The 17,244-nt window shown below is 43.5% G+C and overlaps 1 protein-coding gene across 12 annotated transcripts in view; it reads left to right on the top strand.

The window, feature by feature from the left end:
- The window catches only part of CTNND1 (catenin delta 1), a 63,808-nt gene that overhangs the window by 35,012 nt on the left and 11,552 nt on the right, over positions 1-17,244 (top strand). For 8 of the 12 annotated variants that reach the window (XM_053562609.1, XM_053562616.1, XM_053562615.1 and 5 more), the window contains 11 exons: positions 35-106; positions 856-1,008; positions 1,412-1,947; positions 7,193-7,656; positions 10,373-10,556; positions 12,321-12,438; positions 12,900-13,053; positions 14,269-14,286; positions 14,739-14,807; positions 15,573-15,700; positions 15,796-15,946. In XM_053562609.1, the coding sequence (XP_053418584.1) occupies positions 35-106; positions 856-1,008; positions 1,412-1,947; positions 7,193-7,656; positions 10,373-10,556; positions 12,321-12,438; positions 12,900-13,053; positions 14,269-14,286; positions 14,739-14,807; positions 15,573-15,700; positions 15,796-15,946 (2,047 nt within the window). The remainder of the gene's footprint in view (positions 1-34; positions 107-855; positions 1,009-1,411; positions 1,948-7,192; positions 7,657-10,372; positions 10,557-12,320; positions 12,439-12,899; positions 13,054-14,268; positions 14,287-14,738; positions 14,808-15,572; positions 15,701-15,795; positions 15,947-17,244) is intronic. The other 4 variants (XM_053562613.1, XM_053562620.1, XM_053562614.1 and 1 more) reach the window with 2 other exon arrangements.

The following is a 17,244-nucleotide window of genomic DNA, read 5'->3' as shown; positions in this document are numbered from 1 at the left end:
AGAATGAATTCTCTTCTTATGGGCTGTGTTTCAGAACGGCCGGTTTGTGGGCGATGCTGACCTTGAGAGACAGAAATTTTCAGATTTGAAACTCAACGGACCCCAGGTAATTTTTTGGCTTAAGGCCTGGGTTGCTTCATTCATATCGTACTTCCCCAGCCCATAAGAGAATGTTGGTGTCTTGTAAAGTTCCTGGCACATTATAAACGCCTGTTAATTAGTTTCTTTCATTTAGGAAAATAAAGTGGAGTGCCAAAGTATATTATTATATGTGGTTTTGTTTTGGAATGAATTTGAAAGATCATTGGTCTTCATCACAACCCCCACCCATATGCCACCCCCACCCCACCCCCTTTAATCCTCAGTTACTGCATTTCTTTTCTAGAGAGGGCAGGCTTTTACATTGCAGAAACCCCTACTTAAAAACTGGCTGGTCTTGAGTGTTTAGGCAGTATCTGAAGAGTAACTAAACATAGAGCCAGTCAAAATATGGCTCTTACTGGGATTTTTGGTTTATCTTAAAAGTTCTTTATTTATTTGGTGTGCTGTTCTTTTGAAAAGTCACTCAAATGTAGATAAAACTACAGGAACACAGTTCATATTCATTTAGTTGACCAGAACTGGGCAGTTAAATCCTCTGTCTCTGTCACTCGTATGTTGTGTGGCTATAGTTAACTCGGTTCATGTTTGTTAAATGATTAGAACTGGGAAGTTATATTTACTGTCTTTCTGTATAAATTTAGAAGATATATGAAGAGTCCCTGTCTCCAGGGTCACTTATGCTTCTCATTAGGATGGATTGTTAATAACATATGTCTTAATAATAGCTTTATTCCTTTTTCTCTTTTCATATAGGATCATAGTCACCTTCTGTATAGCACCATCCCCAGAATGCAGGAGCCGGGGCAGATTGTGGAGACCTACACAGAGGACGACCCTGAGGGAGCCATGTCTGTAGTCTCTGTGGAGACCTCAGATGATGGAACTACTCGGCGCACAGAGACCACAGTATGCCAAGACTTTGTTATGTCTGGGAGTGTCTTCCTGAGGTTTCTATTAGGGGAGGGGTTAAGCACTTAATTAAGGTGACTGAAGGGCCACTGATCTGTACGGATGGCCTAAGAAGGTGATCTCTGGTCAGACAGAAAAGATAAAGAGAGATATGGGAAAATCTAATGGAACGGGGAAGAGAAAAGTGTGCAACAAGGTCTATAGTAGCTTCCTTTATAGGCACAGTTATTGCCAGGGCAATTTTCCTGCTTAGAGATTTCCTGTATGTTGGAAAGAAAGATAGATGGCAGACTGTAAGCCATTTCTAGGTAAAGAGACCTAGAGGTATAGGGGTTTCTTAAAGTGGTCTAATATTTGTTCACTTTCTTCATTAATTCTTTTTCTTATTTCTTACTTGAAGGTTAAGAAAGTAGTGAAGACTGTGACAACACGGACTGTACAGCCAGTCCCTTTGGGACCAGATGGGCTGCCTCTGGATGCTTCTTCGGTTTCTAACAACTATATCCAGACTTTGGGTCGTGACTTCCGCAAGAATGGCAATGGGGGAGCTGGTCCCTATGTGGGGCAAGCAGGCACTGCTACCCTTCCCAGGAACTTCCACTACCCGCCTGATGGATATAGCCGCCACTATGAAGATGGTTATCCAGGTGGCGGTGACAACTATGGCAGTCTATCCCGGGTGACCCGTATTGAGGAGCGGTATAGGCCTAGCATGGAAGGCTACAGGGCACCTAGTAGACAGGATGTGTATGGGCCCCAGCCCCAGGTTCGGGTAGGTGGGAGCAGTGTGGATCTACATCGTTTTCATCCAGAGCCTTATGGGCTAGAGGATGACCAGCGTAGTGTGGGCTATGATGACCTGGATTATGGTATGATGTCTGATTATGGCACTGCCCGTCGGACTGGGACACCCTCTGACCCTCGTCGACGCCTCAGGTAGGCAAGAATTGGGGAAGAAAATAGTCTTTCTGAGACAGGGACAAGAGATCCTTTTCCTTCTACTTCTAAGAGTTTTTTTTTTTTTTTTTTTTTTTTTTTCTTTTTTTTGAGACAGACTCTCACTCTGTTGCCCAGGCTACACCAGGCTAGAGTGCCTAGCTCACAACAACCTTAATCTCTTGGGTTCAGGCAATTCTTCTGTTCCAGCCTCCCAAGCAGCTGGGACTATAAGTGCCCGCCACCATACCTGGATAATTTTTCTATTTTTAGTAGAGACAAGGTTTTGCTCTTGCTCAGCCTGGTGTCGAATTCCTGAGCTCAAGGGAGGGGCCTGCTTTGCCCTCCCGAGTGCTAGGATTACAGGCCTGAGCCACTGAGCTTGGCCAGCCTCTTCCCTTCTGCCACAGAGGCTACCCTGTTTTTCCTTTTTCTGATTTGCTTAGTATTGGCCTTCTATATCATTTTTTCATTGTGAGAGTAATATGTTATAATTATAGAACACAATTTATGATGATTATTGGTTCATGTCATGAAGAATGGACTGTTTTTTTTTTTTTTTTTTGGCAGTTTTTGGCTGGGGCTGGGTTTGAACCCACCACCTCCGGCATATGGGGCCGGCGCCCTACCCCTTTGAGCCATGCGTGCCGTCCCGAATGGAGTGCTTTTATGCCAAAGTTTCTGTTGTTTCTGGCTAAGATTTGACCTTCTGTTAGTGATAGGGTGCATCACAAAGGATCCCGATGCCCAGGGCCACGTCATACTCATTCCTGGGAATTTCTTCAGCTTTTGGTTTGGTTTTAAGAGCAGAATTGAGGGCCACACAGTGGCTCTCGCTTGTAATCCTAGCACTCTGGGAGATAGAAGTGGGAGATTACTTGAGGCCAGGAATTCAAGACCAGCCTGAGGAACATAGTGAGACTCTGTCTCTACGAAAACAAAAAACAAAACAACAGTTATTGGTTGTGGTAGCAAGCACCTATATTCCTAGCTACTAGGGAGGCTGAGGCAGAAGGATCATTTGAACCCACAAATTTGAGGTTGCAGTGAACTATAACAACACCTTGTACTCTGGCCTGGTCAACAAAGTGAGACCTTTTCTCAAGCAAACAAAACAGATTGGGCAGTGCCTATGGCTGAAAGGAGTAGAGCGCCGGCCTCATGCACTAGAGGTGGTGAGTTCAAACCTGGCCCCGGCCAAAAACTACAAAAAAAAAAAAGATTTGAGGATTTAGGCTTTCAGAGTCAGAAGAAACAGTTAAAGGTAATATAAGAACCTTCCTGTGGTAGTTTTAATCTCAAAGATAAAAACAAACCTTGACCTCACAAAGGCCCTAACACTTTATACTTAGAGGTTTTTTGTTTTGTTTTTTTTTTTTGAGACAGAGTCTTGAGCCGTTGCCCTGGGTAGAGTGTTGTGGCATCACAGCTCACAGCAACCTCAAACTCTTGGGCTTAAGTGATCCTCTTGCCTCAGTGTCCCAAGCAGCTGGGACTATAGGCACCTGCCACAGCTATTTATTTATTTTTGGTTATGGGTGTTGTTTGGTGGGCCTGGGCTGGATTTAAACCCGACATCTCTGGTGTATGAGGCTGGCGCCCTAGCTGCTTGCCGAGCCTATGCTTAGGGTCTTATATTTGATTATAAAGTAAAGTGAGGATGGAGTCCTTGCGGGGAGGGGGTAAATTAGCAACATTCTGAAACTAAACAGCTGCCTGGTCTATGCCTTTACTTCTTGTCCTTGGGGATTCATTGTTAATGTGAATAAGGGAGTAGTTGATGTTTGAAATTTTATAGTTGGTTTGCCTTGTTGCCTTGAATGTTTTAGGATGTGGTCTACAGACTATTTCTATAAAGTACCAGATAGAACTATTTTAAGTTTTGTGGGCCATATATCATTTTTGTCATATGTTATCATTCTTTTTTTAAATAACTTTTAAGCTACTAGGGAGGCTGAAGCAAGAGAATCGCTTGAGCCCATGAGTTTGAAGTTGCTGTGAGTTATGACGCCAGAGCACTCTACTGAGGGTGACAAAGTGAGACTGTCTCAATTATAAAAAAAAAAAGAAAATAGGGCGGCGCCTGTGGTTCAGTGGGTAGGGCGCCGTCCCCATATACAGAGAGTGGCGAGTTCGAACCGGGCCGTGGCCAAACTGTAACAAAAAATAGCCAGGTGTTGTGGTGGGTGCCTGTAGTCCCAGCTACTTGGGGGCTGAGGCAAGAGAATGGCCTAAGACTAGGAGTTGGAGGTTACTGTCAGCTGTGATGTCACAGTACAAGTGAGACCCTGTCTCAAAAAGAAAATATACACATTCCTAGTTCTGGGGGTGTGCAAAAATAGGTTTGCCCATGTACTGCCAACTCTGCTTTAGTATAGAGACAGTGTTTTCTAGGCAAAGAGAAATAATAAGAAACAAGGGAAGATTTATGATTGTCTTGATGGTAAGGGTAGCTTAGCAGCTATTGCTGAATTTCTCAATATAGAGTCATGCTCATTTTTCTCATATATTGGGTAGCTTTGGTTAATATGGAACTGGGCTGGGCCCAGTGGTAGAGGCCCCATTATCTAGCCTTGAGTCACTCACCTTTCAGGTGTCTTGGATAGCTGATCCAACTCCCATGTGACTCATTTTTATTCTATAGGGGCACCAGACCTCAGCTGGTGTGACCTAGAGCTCTGGTAGATAACAGCTATCACTGAAGCAGTCTGTCCAGGGTGTTGGCTCTATTGCCAGTAGCCTTTTTCTGACTTCCTCATTAGTAAAGAGTGATTGGACCCAAATGGGTGTGGGTGGCCAGGTCATTCTCTGCTGTCCGTAGCTGTTGTAGTTGACATGAATAGAGGGGGTTTGGAGCCTGCCTGGTTCTTGGGTTTGTTCCAGGGTAACAACATTGGACTTAGAAACCTGCCTGGCTAGCAAGAATATTTGCTGCTTCCTGTTCCAGATCTAAAAGAGTAATACAAGGTCAAACTTAAAACAGTGAGGCGGTGATTAGTGGAAAAAGCACTGAATTCAAAGACCTTGGTTCTACCTGTACCTCTGCTGCTAGCTATATAGCCTCAAGCAAGTCATTTGAACTTTCTGGACACGGGATTGTTCTTTGTAAAGCAAAGGAAAGAATGTCCTGATCCAACCTATAAAAGAAGAAGATACAAGATAGATTTTTCTGATTGACCAGAATTTTGGTTATGGTAATTGTTTTTATGATTGTTTATATTGAAGTAAAATAGAAGTAACCTGCCTGATACAGAGCTCGGAAAAACTCAATAAAGCATACTATTTATTGATAGTCACTGTTAATATTTTGGTGCACGTCCTTTGAGTTCTTTTTCTTATGCATATAAACATACCCTATCCCCCCTCCCCCAGAATGGGATCTTATCTGATATACTGATTAGTAGCCTACTTTTTGGGTGGTGGGGGGAGGATAGAGCCTCTGCCCTGGGTAGAGTGTTGTGACATCACAGCTCACGTAACCTCCAACTCCTGGGCTTAAGTGATTCTCTTGCCTCAACCTCTCAAGTAGCTTGTGTACAACTCTCTTGTAGTTCACAACACCCGGCTATTTTTTGGTTGTAGTTTCTCGTTGTTTGGCAGGCCTGGGCTGGATTCAAACCCGCCAGCTGTGGTGTATGGGGCTGGCGCTTTAGCTGCTTGAGTTACAGGTGCCAAGCCTAGTAGCCTACTTTTAAAACTTAGTTATATTACTTACTCATTACTCATTTTGTTTTAGTGGCATTTTAAAATAGTCTTTTTTCCCCCTTTATCCATCAGAATCCTTGTTTTGTGGTTGATGTTGATACCTGTTAGGCCTTCCTGCTCAGGCCAACCTGGAGTATTTGGTGAAAGTATGAGTGGTTTAGTAGAACTAACAACCAGTTTATTTGGAGAGTTGTACACAATAGATAATCTCTCTCCTGTGGGAGCCTTGGAGTGAGAGATAATGGGTCTGTCTCTTCCTTTCTGGTGTTTATGAACAGATTATAGTGTGACAGACTCACCCTCTAGTGGTTGTTGGTAGTACTGAAACAGGAAGAATTACATCTTGGTTTGACTTTTCTCTTACCTTCAGTTACTTTGTCTGTTTCTGGTGGCTGGGCATACCAAATGTGATGTTGGTTAGTAGACTTCATTTCAACAGAATTAGAAGTATTGTCTTTAGAAATTGGAGGATGGAAATCATATCTGTGAAGTTTACTGGCTTAGAATGTTTACTGGCTGCATAGTTGTTAAGGACCAGATGTGACCTTGGATGAACTGTGAAAATTAATGTTGAAGTTTATATACACCATCAGTGCTAGAGCCAAGTCCAAGTTATATGGTGTGTAGCAAGTTGTTTTTCTCTGTCAGTCTCTCCTTTATAATTTCCAAAATAGGATAAGGAGAACCTTAAATGTAAAAAGTATTTGGCTTGGTGACTATAGCACAGTGGTTATGGCGCCAGCCACATGCACCAAGGTTGGTGGGTTTGAACCCGGCCCAGGCCAGCTAAGCAACAATGACAACTGCAACAAAAAAATAACCAGGTGTTACGGTGGGTGCCTGTAGTTCCAGCTACTCAGGAGGCTGAGGCAAGAAAATCACTTGAGCCCAAGAGTTTGAGGTTGCTGTGAGCTGTGATGCAACAGCACTCTACCGAGGGCAACATAATGACACTCTGTCTCAAAAAAAAAAAAATGTAAAAAATATTTAAAGGTCTTAGCCCACTAACTGCTTCCTGTGTGTAAATGCCTCATTTCCTGTTTAGCAAAGAGTTTGCAAGAACTGTTCTCAGGCTTTGTTTATTGACTTCTATGGCATTGAGTCAGTTGCTTTGGTTAACTCACCTGTTTCAGGGTTTATTTTAATCTCTGTACAGGAAAGGTAATAACTGTTGGGTATCATTCAAATAAATTCTAAGTAATCAAGGTTTGGTTCTTTGTTGTTAACCTCTTCTGAATGTTTGTTACTTTTCTTTTTTTATTTTTTTCACCTGTTATTTTCTAAGCCAGTAAACTTCACCGAATAAGGTATTGTAGTTTAAACTAATTCCAGATGCCTTTAAAATTACTGTTTTTATTTTTCCTATTCCAATAAGGAAAATTGATTGGTATATCATTTCTGGAAAGGAAAGATAAGATTAATGTATTAGAGCTGGGATTAATCCTGCCTTGAAGATGAAGGGTAATGGGAACATCCAGGAAGCCAGACTTAATGGCTTGATATATTTCTCTTTTCTCTCATCTCTTTCAAAACTTTGCAGGAGCTACGAAGACATGATTGGTGAGGAGGTGCCATCAGATCAGTACTATTGGGCTCCTTTGGCCCAACATGAACGGGGAAGTTTGGCAAGCTTGGATAGCCTGCGCAAGGGAGGGCCCCCACCTCCCAACTGGAGACAGCCAGAACTGCCGGAGGTGATCGCCATGCTAGGATTCCGCTTGGATGCCGTCAAGTCCAATGCAGCTGCATATTTGCAACACTTATGTTACCGCAATGACAAGGTGAAGACGGATGTGCGGAAGCTCAAGGGCATCCCAGTACTGGTGGGATTGTTAGATCACCCCAAAAAGGAAGTACACCTTGGGGCCTGTGGCGCTCTCAAGAATATCTCTTTTGGGCGTGACCAGGATAACAAGATTGCCATAAAAAACTGTGATGGTGTTCCTGCCCTTGTGAGATTGTTACGAAAAGCTCGTGATATGGACCTTACTGAAGTCATTACTGGTGAGTTATAGGCTTAAGGAAAATTATTAGGTTTAGGTTACTATTACCTCCTAGAGATGTTGAGAGCCGGAGGGGTTTCTAGTCCTTTTTTTTTTTTTTTTTTTCTAGAGACAGAGTCTCACTTTATGGCCCTCAGTAGAGTGCCGTGGCCTCACACAGCTCACAGCAACCTCAGCTCCTGGGCTTAAGCGATTCTCTTGCCTCAGCCTCCCGAGCAGCTGGGACTACAGGCGCTCGCCACAACGCCCGGCTATTTTTTTGTTGCAGTTTGGCTGGGGCTGGGTTTGAACCCGCCACCCTCGGCATATGGGGCCAGCGCCTTACCGACTGAGCCACAGGCGCCGCCTTTTTTTTTTTTTTTTAATGTTTGGGATTCACTGAGGGAACAAAGCAATTAGGTTACATTGATTGCGTTTGTTAGATAAAGGTCCTCTTATGATTGTGTCCTGCCCCCTAGAGTTGTGCCATACACCATGACCACCCCATTTCCCTCTCCCCCTTTCTCCACTCCCTCACTTCCCAACCTCTTAGCTTGTATTAGATCATCTACCTTCATATTAGAAGGGTGTACATTGGATTCTTGTTTCTCCTTTCTTGTGATACTTAGAAGAATGCACTCAGTCCTTTTACTTTGGATTAAGTGTTGTGAACTGGTGGCCTTTGGATTAGATCTGTCTTGTGATTTATTTGGATGGCACAGAGCTTTTAAACTTTTAAAGATATGGTTGCCAACATTTAAAAGTCAGAAGATTTTATTTAAAATTTTGTAAATTGTGGGCCAGGCACAGTGGCTTATGCCTATAATCCTAATACTCTGGGAGGCTGAGGCAGGAGGATCCCTTGAGGTTAGGAGGTCATGACCAGCCTGAGCAAGAGTGAGACCTTATTTCTGCTAAAAATGGAAAAATTAACTAGGTGTGATAGTGTGTGCCTGAACGGTAGGAGAGTGGCTTGAGCCCATGGAGTTGGAGGTCATCGTGAGCTATGATACTGTTACTGTACTCTAGCTGGGATGACATAGTGGGACTCTGTCACAAAAAAAAAAAAATAGCAATGAACTTTTTTTTTTTGAGACAGTCTCACTTTGTTGCCCTCAGTAGATTGCTTTGGCATCACAGCTCACAGCAGCCTCCAACTCCTGGGCTTCGGTGATTCTCTTGTCTCAGCTTCCTGAGTAGTTGGGACTACAGGTGCCTGCCACAATGCCTGGCTATTTTTTGTTGCAGTTTGGCTGGGGCCGGGTTTGAACCTACCATCCTTAGTATATGGGGCTGGTGCCTTACCCACTGAGCCACAGGCGCTGGCCCAGTTGATGAATTTTAACAATGTGTCTATTTTTCTCCCTGGCAGTGTTTGTTCTGAGCTGGGTGGAGCATGTGCTCTCTAATTTGTAATATATCTAATGCATTCTGTTATCTCTGACCAACTACTGCCATATAGGGAATTATCTCCCAAACACGGAAGCTGTGTGTCAGTTGCCGTTTTCTACATTTTTATAATTTCTTTTGACTATCTCTCTGTCTTGACCCACCTGTCTGGGGCACACTTGAGCTTCTGAGCCTTGTATTTAGAACAGTAGTTTTTCAGATCTTTGGTTTGCTCCATTATTATAAACTGAACGTAATTTGTAGAACCTAATCAGCATTTCATGAGAAGGAAAGAAAAAGTAGGATGGACTGCTGCTTTTCTGTTACGGGTGATTTTTTTCCCCGCAGAGAATATTTGCAGTATTGGAGATAATTCTGGTTGTCATAATTGGGGACACAGGAGGGAGTGCTACTGGCATCTAATGAGTAAAGAAAGATGGAGATACTGGTAATCATCCACCAATGGACAGGACAGCTCCCGACTGACATTTATCTGGTCCAAAATGTCAGTGTTGGCCAGGCACAGTGTCTCATGCCTGTAATTCCAGTGCTTTGGGAGGCAGAATTGGGAGGATCACTTGAGGGCCAGGAGTTTAAGAGCAGCCTGTACAACATAATGAGATCCTGTCTCAAAAAAAAAAAAAAAATTAGCTAGGTGTAGCAGCATGTACCTATAGTCCTCTCTGCATAGGAGGCTGAGGTGAGAGTATAGCTTGAGCCCAGGAGTTCATGGTTATAGAGAGCTATGATCATGCCATGTACTCCAGCCTGAGTGGTAGAGTGAGACCCTATCTCTATAAAGGGGGAAAAAAAAATCAGTGGTGCTGAGGTTGAGAAATGTGGTATAGATAGATCAGAGAGCATTACTCATAATAAGTATTGTGCGAAACTGTATTTCATTATTTGCATGTTTGTATTGTGCTATAATGTGAAATATGTGTCTTTTTTCTTTTTTTAGAGACAGAGTGTTACTTTGTCACCCTCGGTAGAGTGCTGTGGCTTCACAGTTCACAGTAACCTCCAGCTCTTGGGCTTAGGCAATTCTCTTGCCTCAGCCTCCCAAGTAGCTGGGACTAAGGTGCCTGCCACAATGCCTGGCTATTTTTTGTTGCAGTTTGGCTGGGGCCAGGTTTGAACCCGCCACCCTTAGGATATGGGGCCAGTGCCCTACTCATTGAGCCACAGTGCCTCCTTGAAATATGTTTCTTAGTGTGGGTCACAAATGAAAGATTGACTATCACTACAAGATAGACTAAGTAAAGAAATGATGCAGTAGGAGATTCTCTTTAACATTCTTCAAGCATACTGTCTGGGTGCTTTAGAGCTATCTGACGAGTTGTTTCTGCCAGGAACTCTGTGGAATCTCTCATCCCATGACTCAATCAAGATGGAAATTGTGGACCATGCACTGCATGCCTTGACAGATGAAGTGATCATTCCACATTCTGGTTGGGAGCGGGAGCCTAATGAAGACTGTAAGCCACGTCATATTGAGTGGGAGTCAGTGCTTACCAACACAGCTGGCTGCCTCAGGTACTACTAGGGACTTTGAGAATACAACGATTGAATTTTTGAGTACTGACTTAAATTTCTTTAAAAATGGTTAAAATTTGTTAGCCTGTTATCCAGGCTCCCCTACTGTCTGTATTACATACCATGGCTCCAACCTATCTTCCTGCTTTTGTCACCACTCCCTTGTATGTTCCACATGTACCCATGTCAGCTTCCTAGATGTTTCCCACACAGCCTCTTCACTTTTATGCTTCCTTAATGTTGCTCATCTGCTTTGGTAAATACCTATCATTTGTAAGGTTTGGTCTAGTCCTGGGCTTGTGTGTATCTGTGTCCCTGCCCCTCAGTTATCTGGATTTCAAGTCAAATGGTGATAAACACAACAAAAGGAGTACAAAGCACTAAGAAGGTGGGGTGTGGGTGAGGAAGGTCTGATCTATATATGCTTCCTTGGTCGTGGATCTGCTGGCTTCAGCCTGGTTAGCCAGGAGCTTCTTGCGAGCCTTGCTTCCTTTTTTTATCTTTATTTTTTTATTATTATTATTTTTTGAGACAGTCTCACTTGGTCACCCTCGGTAGAGTGCCATGACGTCATAGCTCACAGCAACCTCAAACTCCTGGGTTTAACTATTCTCTTGCCTTAGCCTTCCAAGTAGCTGGGACTACAGGTACACCCCACAACACCTGGCTATTTTTAGGGACAAGATCTGGCTCTGGCTCAGGCTGGTCTCGAACCTGTGAGTTCAGGCCATCCACCTGCCTCAGCATCGCAAGTGCTCGGATTACAGGTGTGAGCTACTGAGCCCATTCCTTTTTTAATCTTTTTGAAGCTAAACTCAAGTACCTTTATTTCATGAAAGTTATCCTGATTTTTTTCTTCCTATATCCTATAATTGTTGCAATATAATTTTTCTCTCTTTGGAATATACCCCTATGTGCTCTGCCCCATTCCATATTTGTATTTCTGGTTTGGCACCTGTAGCACAGTTGTTACAGTGCCAGCCATATACACCGAACATGGTGGGTTTGAACCCGGGTCAGGCCAGCCAAACAACAACGACAACCGCAACAAAACATAGTGGGATGTTGTAGCGGGCGCCTGTAGTCCCAGCTACTCAGGAGACGGAGGCAAGAGAATTGCTTAAAGCCCAAGAGTTTGAGGTTGCTGTGAGTTGTAATGTCACAGCACTCTATGGAGGGCGACATAGTAAGACACTGTCTCAAAAAAAAAAAAACTATTTGTATTTCCATAGAAGAAATATCTACTCTATCTTGAATTATTGTCATTGGTATGCCTTGTTAATCCCTACTCCATTGGGTTATGAAAGTTCAGAAGTCAGGGACTGTTAATCAGCTTTCTCTCAACTGTAGTGCTTATATAACAGGTATTCACTATTAGTCATGGTGAATAGAAAAGGTATTGAGGAAGCTCACAGATTTTTTTTTTTTTTTTAATTGAGACAGAGTCTTACTTTGTTGCTCATGGTAGAGTGCCATGGCATTGTAACTCACAGCAACCTCTAACTCTTGGGCTCAAGCGATTCTCTTGCCTCAGCCTCCCCAGTATCTGGGACTATAGGTGCCCGCCACAACGCCCGGCTATTTTTTTTTTTTTTTTTTTTGTTTAGCAGGCCCCGGCTGGGTTCAAACTCACCAGCCCCGGAAAATGTGGCTGGTACCCTAACTACTGAGCTATGGGAGCCCGGCCTCATAGATGTTGAGGGACATTTTAGGGAGGATTTCTGGATTTGAGTCATCTTGAAGCTTCTCCTTATTTCCCTTCAGGAATGTAAGCTCAGAGAGGAGTGAAGCTCGCCGGAAACTTAGGGAATGTGATGGTTTAGTTGATGCCCTCATTTTCATTGTTCAGGCTGAGATTGGGCAGAAGGATTCAGACAGCAAGGTAAGTTAATGGCTGAGTATGTGGTATCTGTAATGCTGACCTGTCATTTCATGTTTTCAAATAATAATTGAATACCTATACTAGCCTCTACTCTTCTAATGTAGGAATTCAACTTAAAATATTTTCTTGTGATTTTCCTTCACCTGTGTTATTTTAAAGCTGCTTAGCTGTCTCCTAAGATCATATACTTTCTAAGTAATAAAAAGTGACCCAGGTTTAAGGTCATAGACCAAATAGTGGCAGAAGATAGTAAGTCCAGAGTTGGACTTTGCATTAGCCTGAGGCTACAAAGATTTTGAGAAGGTTAGAGTGCTTTAGAGGCACCCTCAGAGATTCTGAATTGGACTGTGCATGCGAGGATCAACATTTATAAACTGTGAACCATGGAAATGCATACTTCCTGGGAAATCACAATAAGGCATTCATTTCTCTCATTGGGCCTTTTGTCTTTTGTCCCTAAGCTTGTGGAGAACTGTGTTTGCCTCCTTCGGAACCTATCATATCAAGTTCACCGGGAGATCCCACAGGCAGAACGTTACCAAGAGGCACCTCCCAATGTTGCCAACAATACTGGACCACATGCTGCCAGTTGCTTTGGGGCCAAGAAGGGCAAAGGTAAGTAATTTTTTCATTTTCTTTTCTTTTTTTTGAGGCAGTATTGCTCCGTTGCCCAGGCTAGTGTGCAGTGGACAATCATATCTCATTATAACCTTGAACTCCCAGGTTTAAGCAACCTTATTGCCTCACCTTCCTGAGTAGCTGGGACTATAGACACACACCACCGGGCTAGCTAAGGTTATTAGTTTTTATAGGATCTTGCTATGATTTTATTTTGTTTTTGTTGGGGTTTTTTTTTTTTTTTGAAAGTCTCACTATGTCACCCTTGGTGGAGTGCTGTGTCACAGCTCACAGCAACCCCAAACTCTTGGGCTTAAGTGATTCTCTTGCTTCAGCCTCCCGAGCAGCTGGTACTACAGGCATCCACCACAACAGCTGGCTATTTTTTTTGTTGGAGTCATCATTACTGTTTAGCTGGTCCAGTCTGGATTCGAACCTGCCAGCCTGGGTGTATGTGGCCAGTGCTATAACCACTGAGCTACGGCGCTGTTTTGTTTTAACTAATTAATTTTTTATTTTATTTTATCTTACTTTATTTTTGAGATAGAGACAAAGCTCACAGTAACCTCAGTCTTAGTCTCCAGGGCTTAAGCAATCCTCCTGCCTCAGCACCCTAATAGTTGGGACTACAGGTGCCTGCTGCAATGCCCAGCTATTTTTAGAGATGAGGTCTTGCTCTTGCTCAGGCTGGTCTCAAACTTCTGAGCTCAGGCAATCCACCTGCCTCAGCCTCCCAGAATGCTAGGATTTTAGGTGTGAGCCACCATGCCTGCCTCCCAGGCTGGTTTTGAATTTCTAGTCTCAAGTGATCCTCCTGCCTTGGCCTCCCAAAGTGCTGGGATTATAGACACGAGCCACCGTGCATGGTAGGAAGGAAACAATATTAGCTTTAGGTACAAAAAACTTGTCAAGTAGTCTAGCAGTCTGCCTGGTCAAAAATATCTTTTTGTTCTGCTGCTATTTCTCCTGTGTTGTGTGCTTCATTCAAGGTGGTGGTGGTGGTGGTTTCAGTATCAGTGACTGGGGCAGTTGAAGGACAAGAACGCGACTAATCTAGGGCCTTCTCCCCATACGTCCTTTGTGCTTCCTGTTTTTCTTTTTCGCTCTGTGCTTGCCTTCTTATTTGTCCATAATCCTGTTGACATCTTTCTCCTGCGTTTTTCTTCCTTTTTTTCTCTCCTCTGCTTTCCACCTTGGGTGATGCACTGGAAGATGAGTGGTTCTCCAGAGGTGAGTGGAGTCTTTTTAAGGTGCTTATCTACTTCTAATTTGCATGTTTTGGTTTTAGCTTCCCTAGTATTTTCTTGTCTAACTTTTCCCTGTGAATGCATATAGGAAAATGTAATTGAGGAAGACATTGAAATAAGTTTAGCTCTTTTGCGCTACTGGCTCACGGCATGCTATTTCTGGGTAGAAGTCCCTGTTATCAGAACTCAGGACAGTAGCAACAACTGTGGTTATCCTGTCTCACCTATTTGCTGCCTGTTTTCTGTCCTTGTTTCTGGATAGCCCTTGCTATCCAGCCCTTGATATCCCAGCCCTTTGCTGGGACAAATCCCGCCATTCCTGCCTTTGCATCTCTGATCAAAAGATTCTGACTGAAGAATGAAAGATGGGCCAAGTAGAATCTTTGCTTTCTTAAACTTTTTACTGTTTTTCCTCACTTTTGTTTATTTCTATAGGGAAAAAACCCTTAGAAGATCCAGCAAATGATACAGTGGATTTCCCTAAAAGAACTAGTCCTGCTCGAGGTAAGTTTGCAATGTGTTTACTGTTCTCTCTTCTCCAACTTGTGGGTTTGAAGTAATGGTAAAAGTATTAGAAAACGCCATAGTGTTATAGCAGTAACTTGGAAAGGACTGCCTGTTAAGGCAGTTATTCAGGTTACTTGAGGATAGGATAAAGTCATCGCGATCGTCTAAAGCAGAAACTTAGGAATCTTAGGTGGAAACTACAGTGCTTGAGACTTAAACTTCACTATTATGAGACACCCCTGTCTCACAGTTTGGATCTTTATAATCATCAATCTAGTAAAGTCTTAAGTTCACAGCTCTCCATAGATATGAATAGTTTAAATATTGTTAAATCTACAGTGGATCCTTCTACTTTGTCATTATGAAGTGGGAAGAATGACTGAGTTAAGTTAGAAATTGATTTGAGATGAAGAATCTTTAACCCTGGGAGCTGTCAAGGAGCCAATGAATCTCCTTAGTGCTTTTGGTAGAACCAAGGCCAAAGTAAACTATGGGAGAGAAAAGGCAAGGAGGAGGAAGGAAAGAGAAGAGTTAAATATGATGATGATAATCTTTTCTGCTCTTACTGTGGATAAATTTTTCTTACAGTATGGAATCAGGTCTCTGGATTTGCTGTTGAGTGGAATGGGAAAGTTTAGGGAGCCTAATGGTGTAGGCACATAAATCTATCAATGCAGAGTGTGAAGGCTGGATTCCAACAAGCCAGAGTCTGCTTGGTGGGTATTGATTAGCATTCCCATCTTCTTTTTCTTTTTTGTGCAGGCTATGAGCTCTTATTTCAGCCAGAGGTGATTCGGATATACATCTCTCTCCTTAAGGAGAGCAAGACTCCTGCCATCCTAGAAGCCTCAGCTGGAGCAATTCAGAACTTGTGTGCTGGGCGCTGGACGGTAAGTACCTTTTAGAAAACGGAGGTGGGAGAACTAAGATAAGTAGTTTGCTGCCATTCTTAATCTGTTCTACGTCTTACATGTGCTATTTCTAGTATGGTCGATACATTCGCTCTGCTCTGCGTCAAGAGAAGGCTCTTTCTGCCATAGCTGACCTCCTGACCAGTGAACATGAGCGTGTAGTCAAAGCTGCATCTGGAGCACTAAGGAATTTGGCTGTGGACGCTCGAAACAAAGAATTAATTGGTAAGGAGTTGAATACTGTGGCCTCAGCATCTAGTACAGTGCCTTTAATCTAGCCAGTGCTTAATCATTTAGTGCATATGTTGAAGTGACTTGAGGGAAGGACCCTACCCCTCCATAGTTTATGAATCCAAGGGTTGATGAAGGTTATAATTTAATTCTATGGTCCCCAACCTCCCACCCTTTTTGGTACCAAGGACTGGTTTCATGGAAGGTAATTTTTCCATGGATGGTTGTGGGGATGGATTCAGGATGATTCAATTGCATTGTATCTCCACCTCACATCATCAGGCATTAGATTCTCCTAAGGAGCCTGTAACCTTGGTCCCTCGCATGTGCAGTTTACTGTAGGGTTCACACATCTGTAAGAATCTAAATGCTACAGCTGATCTGACAGGAAGCAGAGTTCAGGCAGTGATGTTCCTGATGGGGAGCAGGCGTAAATACAAATGAAGCTTCTTCTCACTGCTCACCTCCTGCTGTGTGGCCTAGTTCCTGGGGCTTGGGAACTGTGGATTTAATAGTTTCTGGTTTAATTGTCATCAGCAAGAAGTGATGACTTTTCAAAAGTGGAATAATTATAGTTATTATTTATTTAATGAGCACTTGGCCAGCCTGAGCAAGAGCAAGACTCCGTCTCTAAAAAAATAGCTGGGCGCTGTGGTGGGTGCCTCTAGTCCCAGCTACTCGGGAGGCTAAGGCAAGAGAATTGCTTGAGCCCAAGAGTTTGAGGTTGATGTGAGCTATGACACCATGGCATTCTACCAAGGGTGACAATGTGAGACTCTGTCTCAAAAAAAAGGCGTGGTGCCTGTGGCTCAGTGAGTAGGGCACTGGCCCCATACACAGAGGGTGGTGCGTTAGAACCTGGCCCTGGCCAAACTGCAACAAAAAATAGGTGGGCATTGTGGCCGGCACCTGTAGTCCCAGCTACTCGGGAGGCTGAGGCAAGAGAATCACCTAAGCCCAAGAGCTGGAAGGTTGCCATGAGCTATGACACCACAGCACTCTGCTGAGAGCGATAAAGTGAGACTGTCTCAAAGAAAAAAAGAGGCAGCTCCCGTAGCTCAGTGGGTAGGGCGCTGGCCATATACACCAAGGCCCGCGGGTTCAAACCCAGCCTGGCCAGCTAAAACAACAATGACAACAGTAACAACAAATAAAAATAGCCAGGTGTTGTGGTGGGTATCTGTAGTCCTAGCTACTTGGGAGGCTGAGGCAAGAGAATCGTTTAAGCCCAAGAGTTTGAGATTTCTGTGAGCTGTGACACCACGTACTCTACCCAGGGCGACATAGTGAGA

This window comes from Nycticebus coucang, chromosome 14 (assembly GCF_027406575.1).
Source record: "Nycticebus coucang isolate mNycCou1 chromosome 14, mNycCou1.pri, whole genome shotgun sequence".
NCBI lineage: Eukaryota > Metazoa > Chordata > Mammalia > Primates > Lorisidae > Nycticebus > Nycticebus coucang.
Note: the sequence above shows the minus strand (reverse complement) of the source record. Positions and strands in the feature narration are given on the sequence as shown.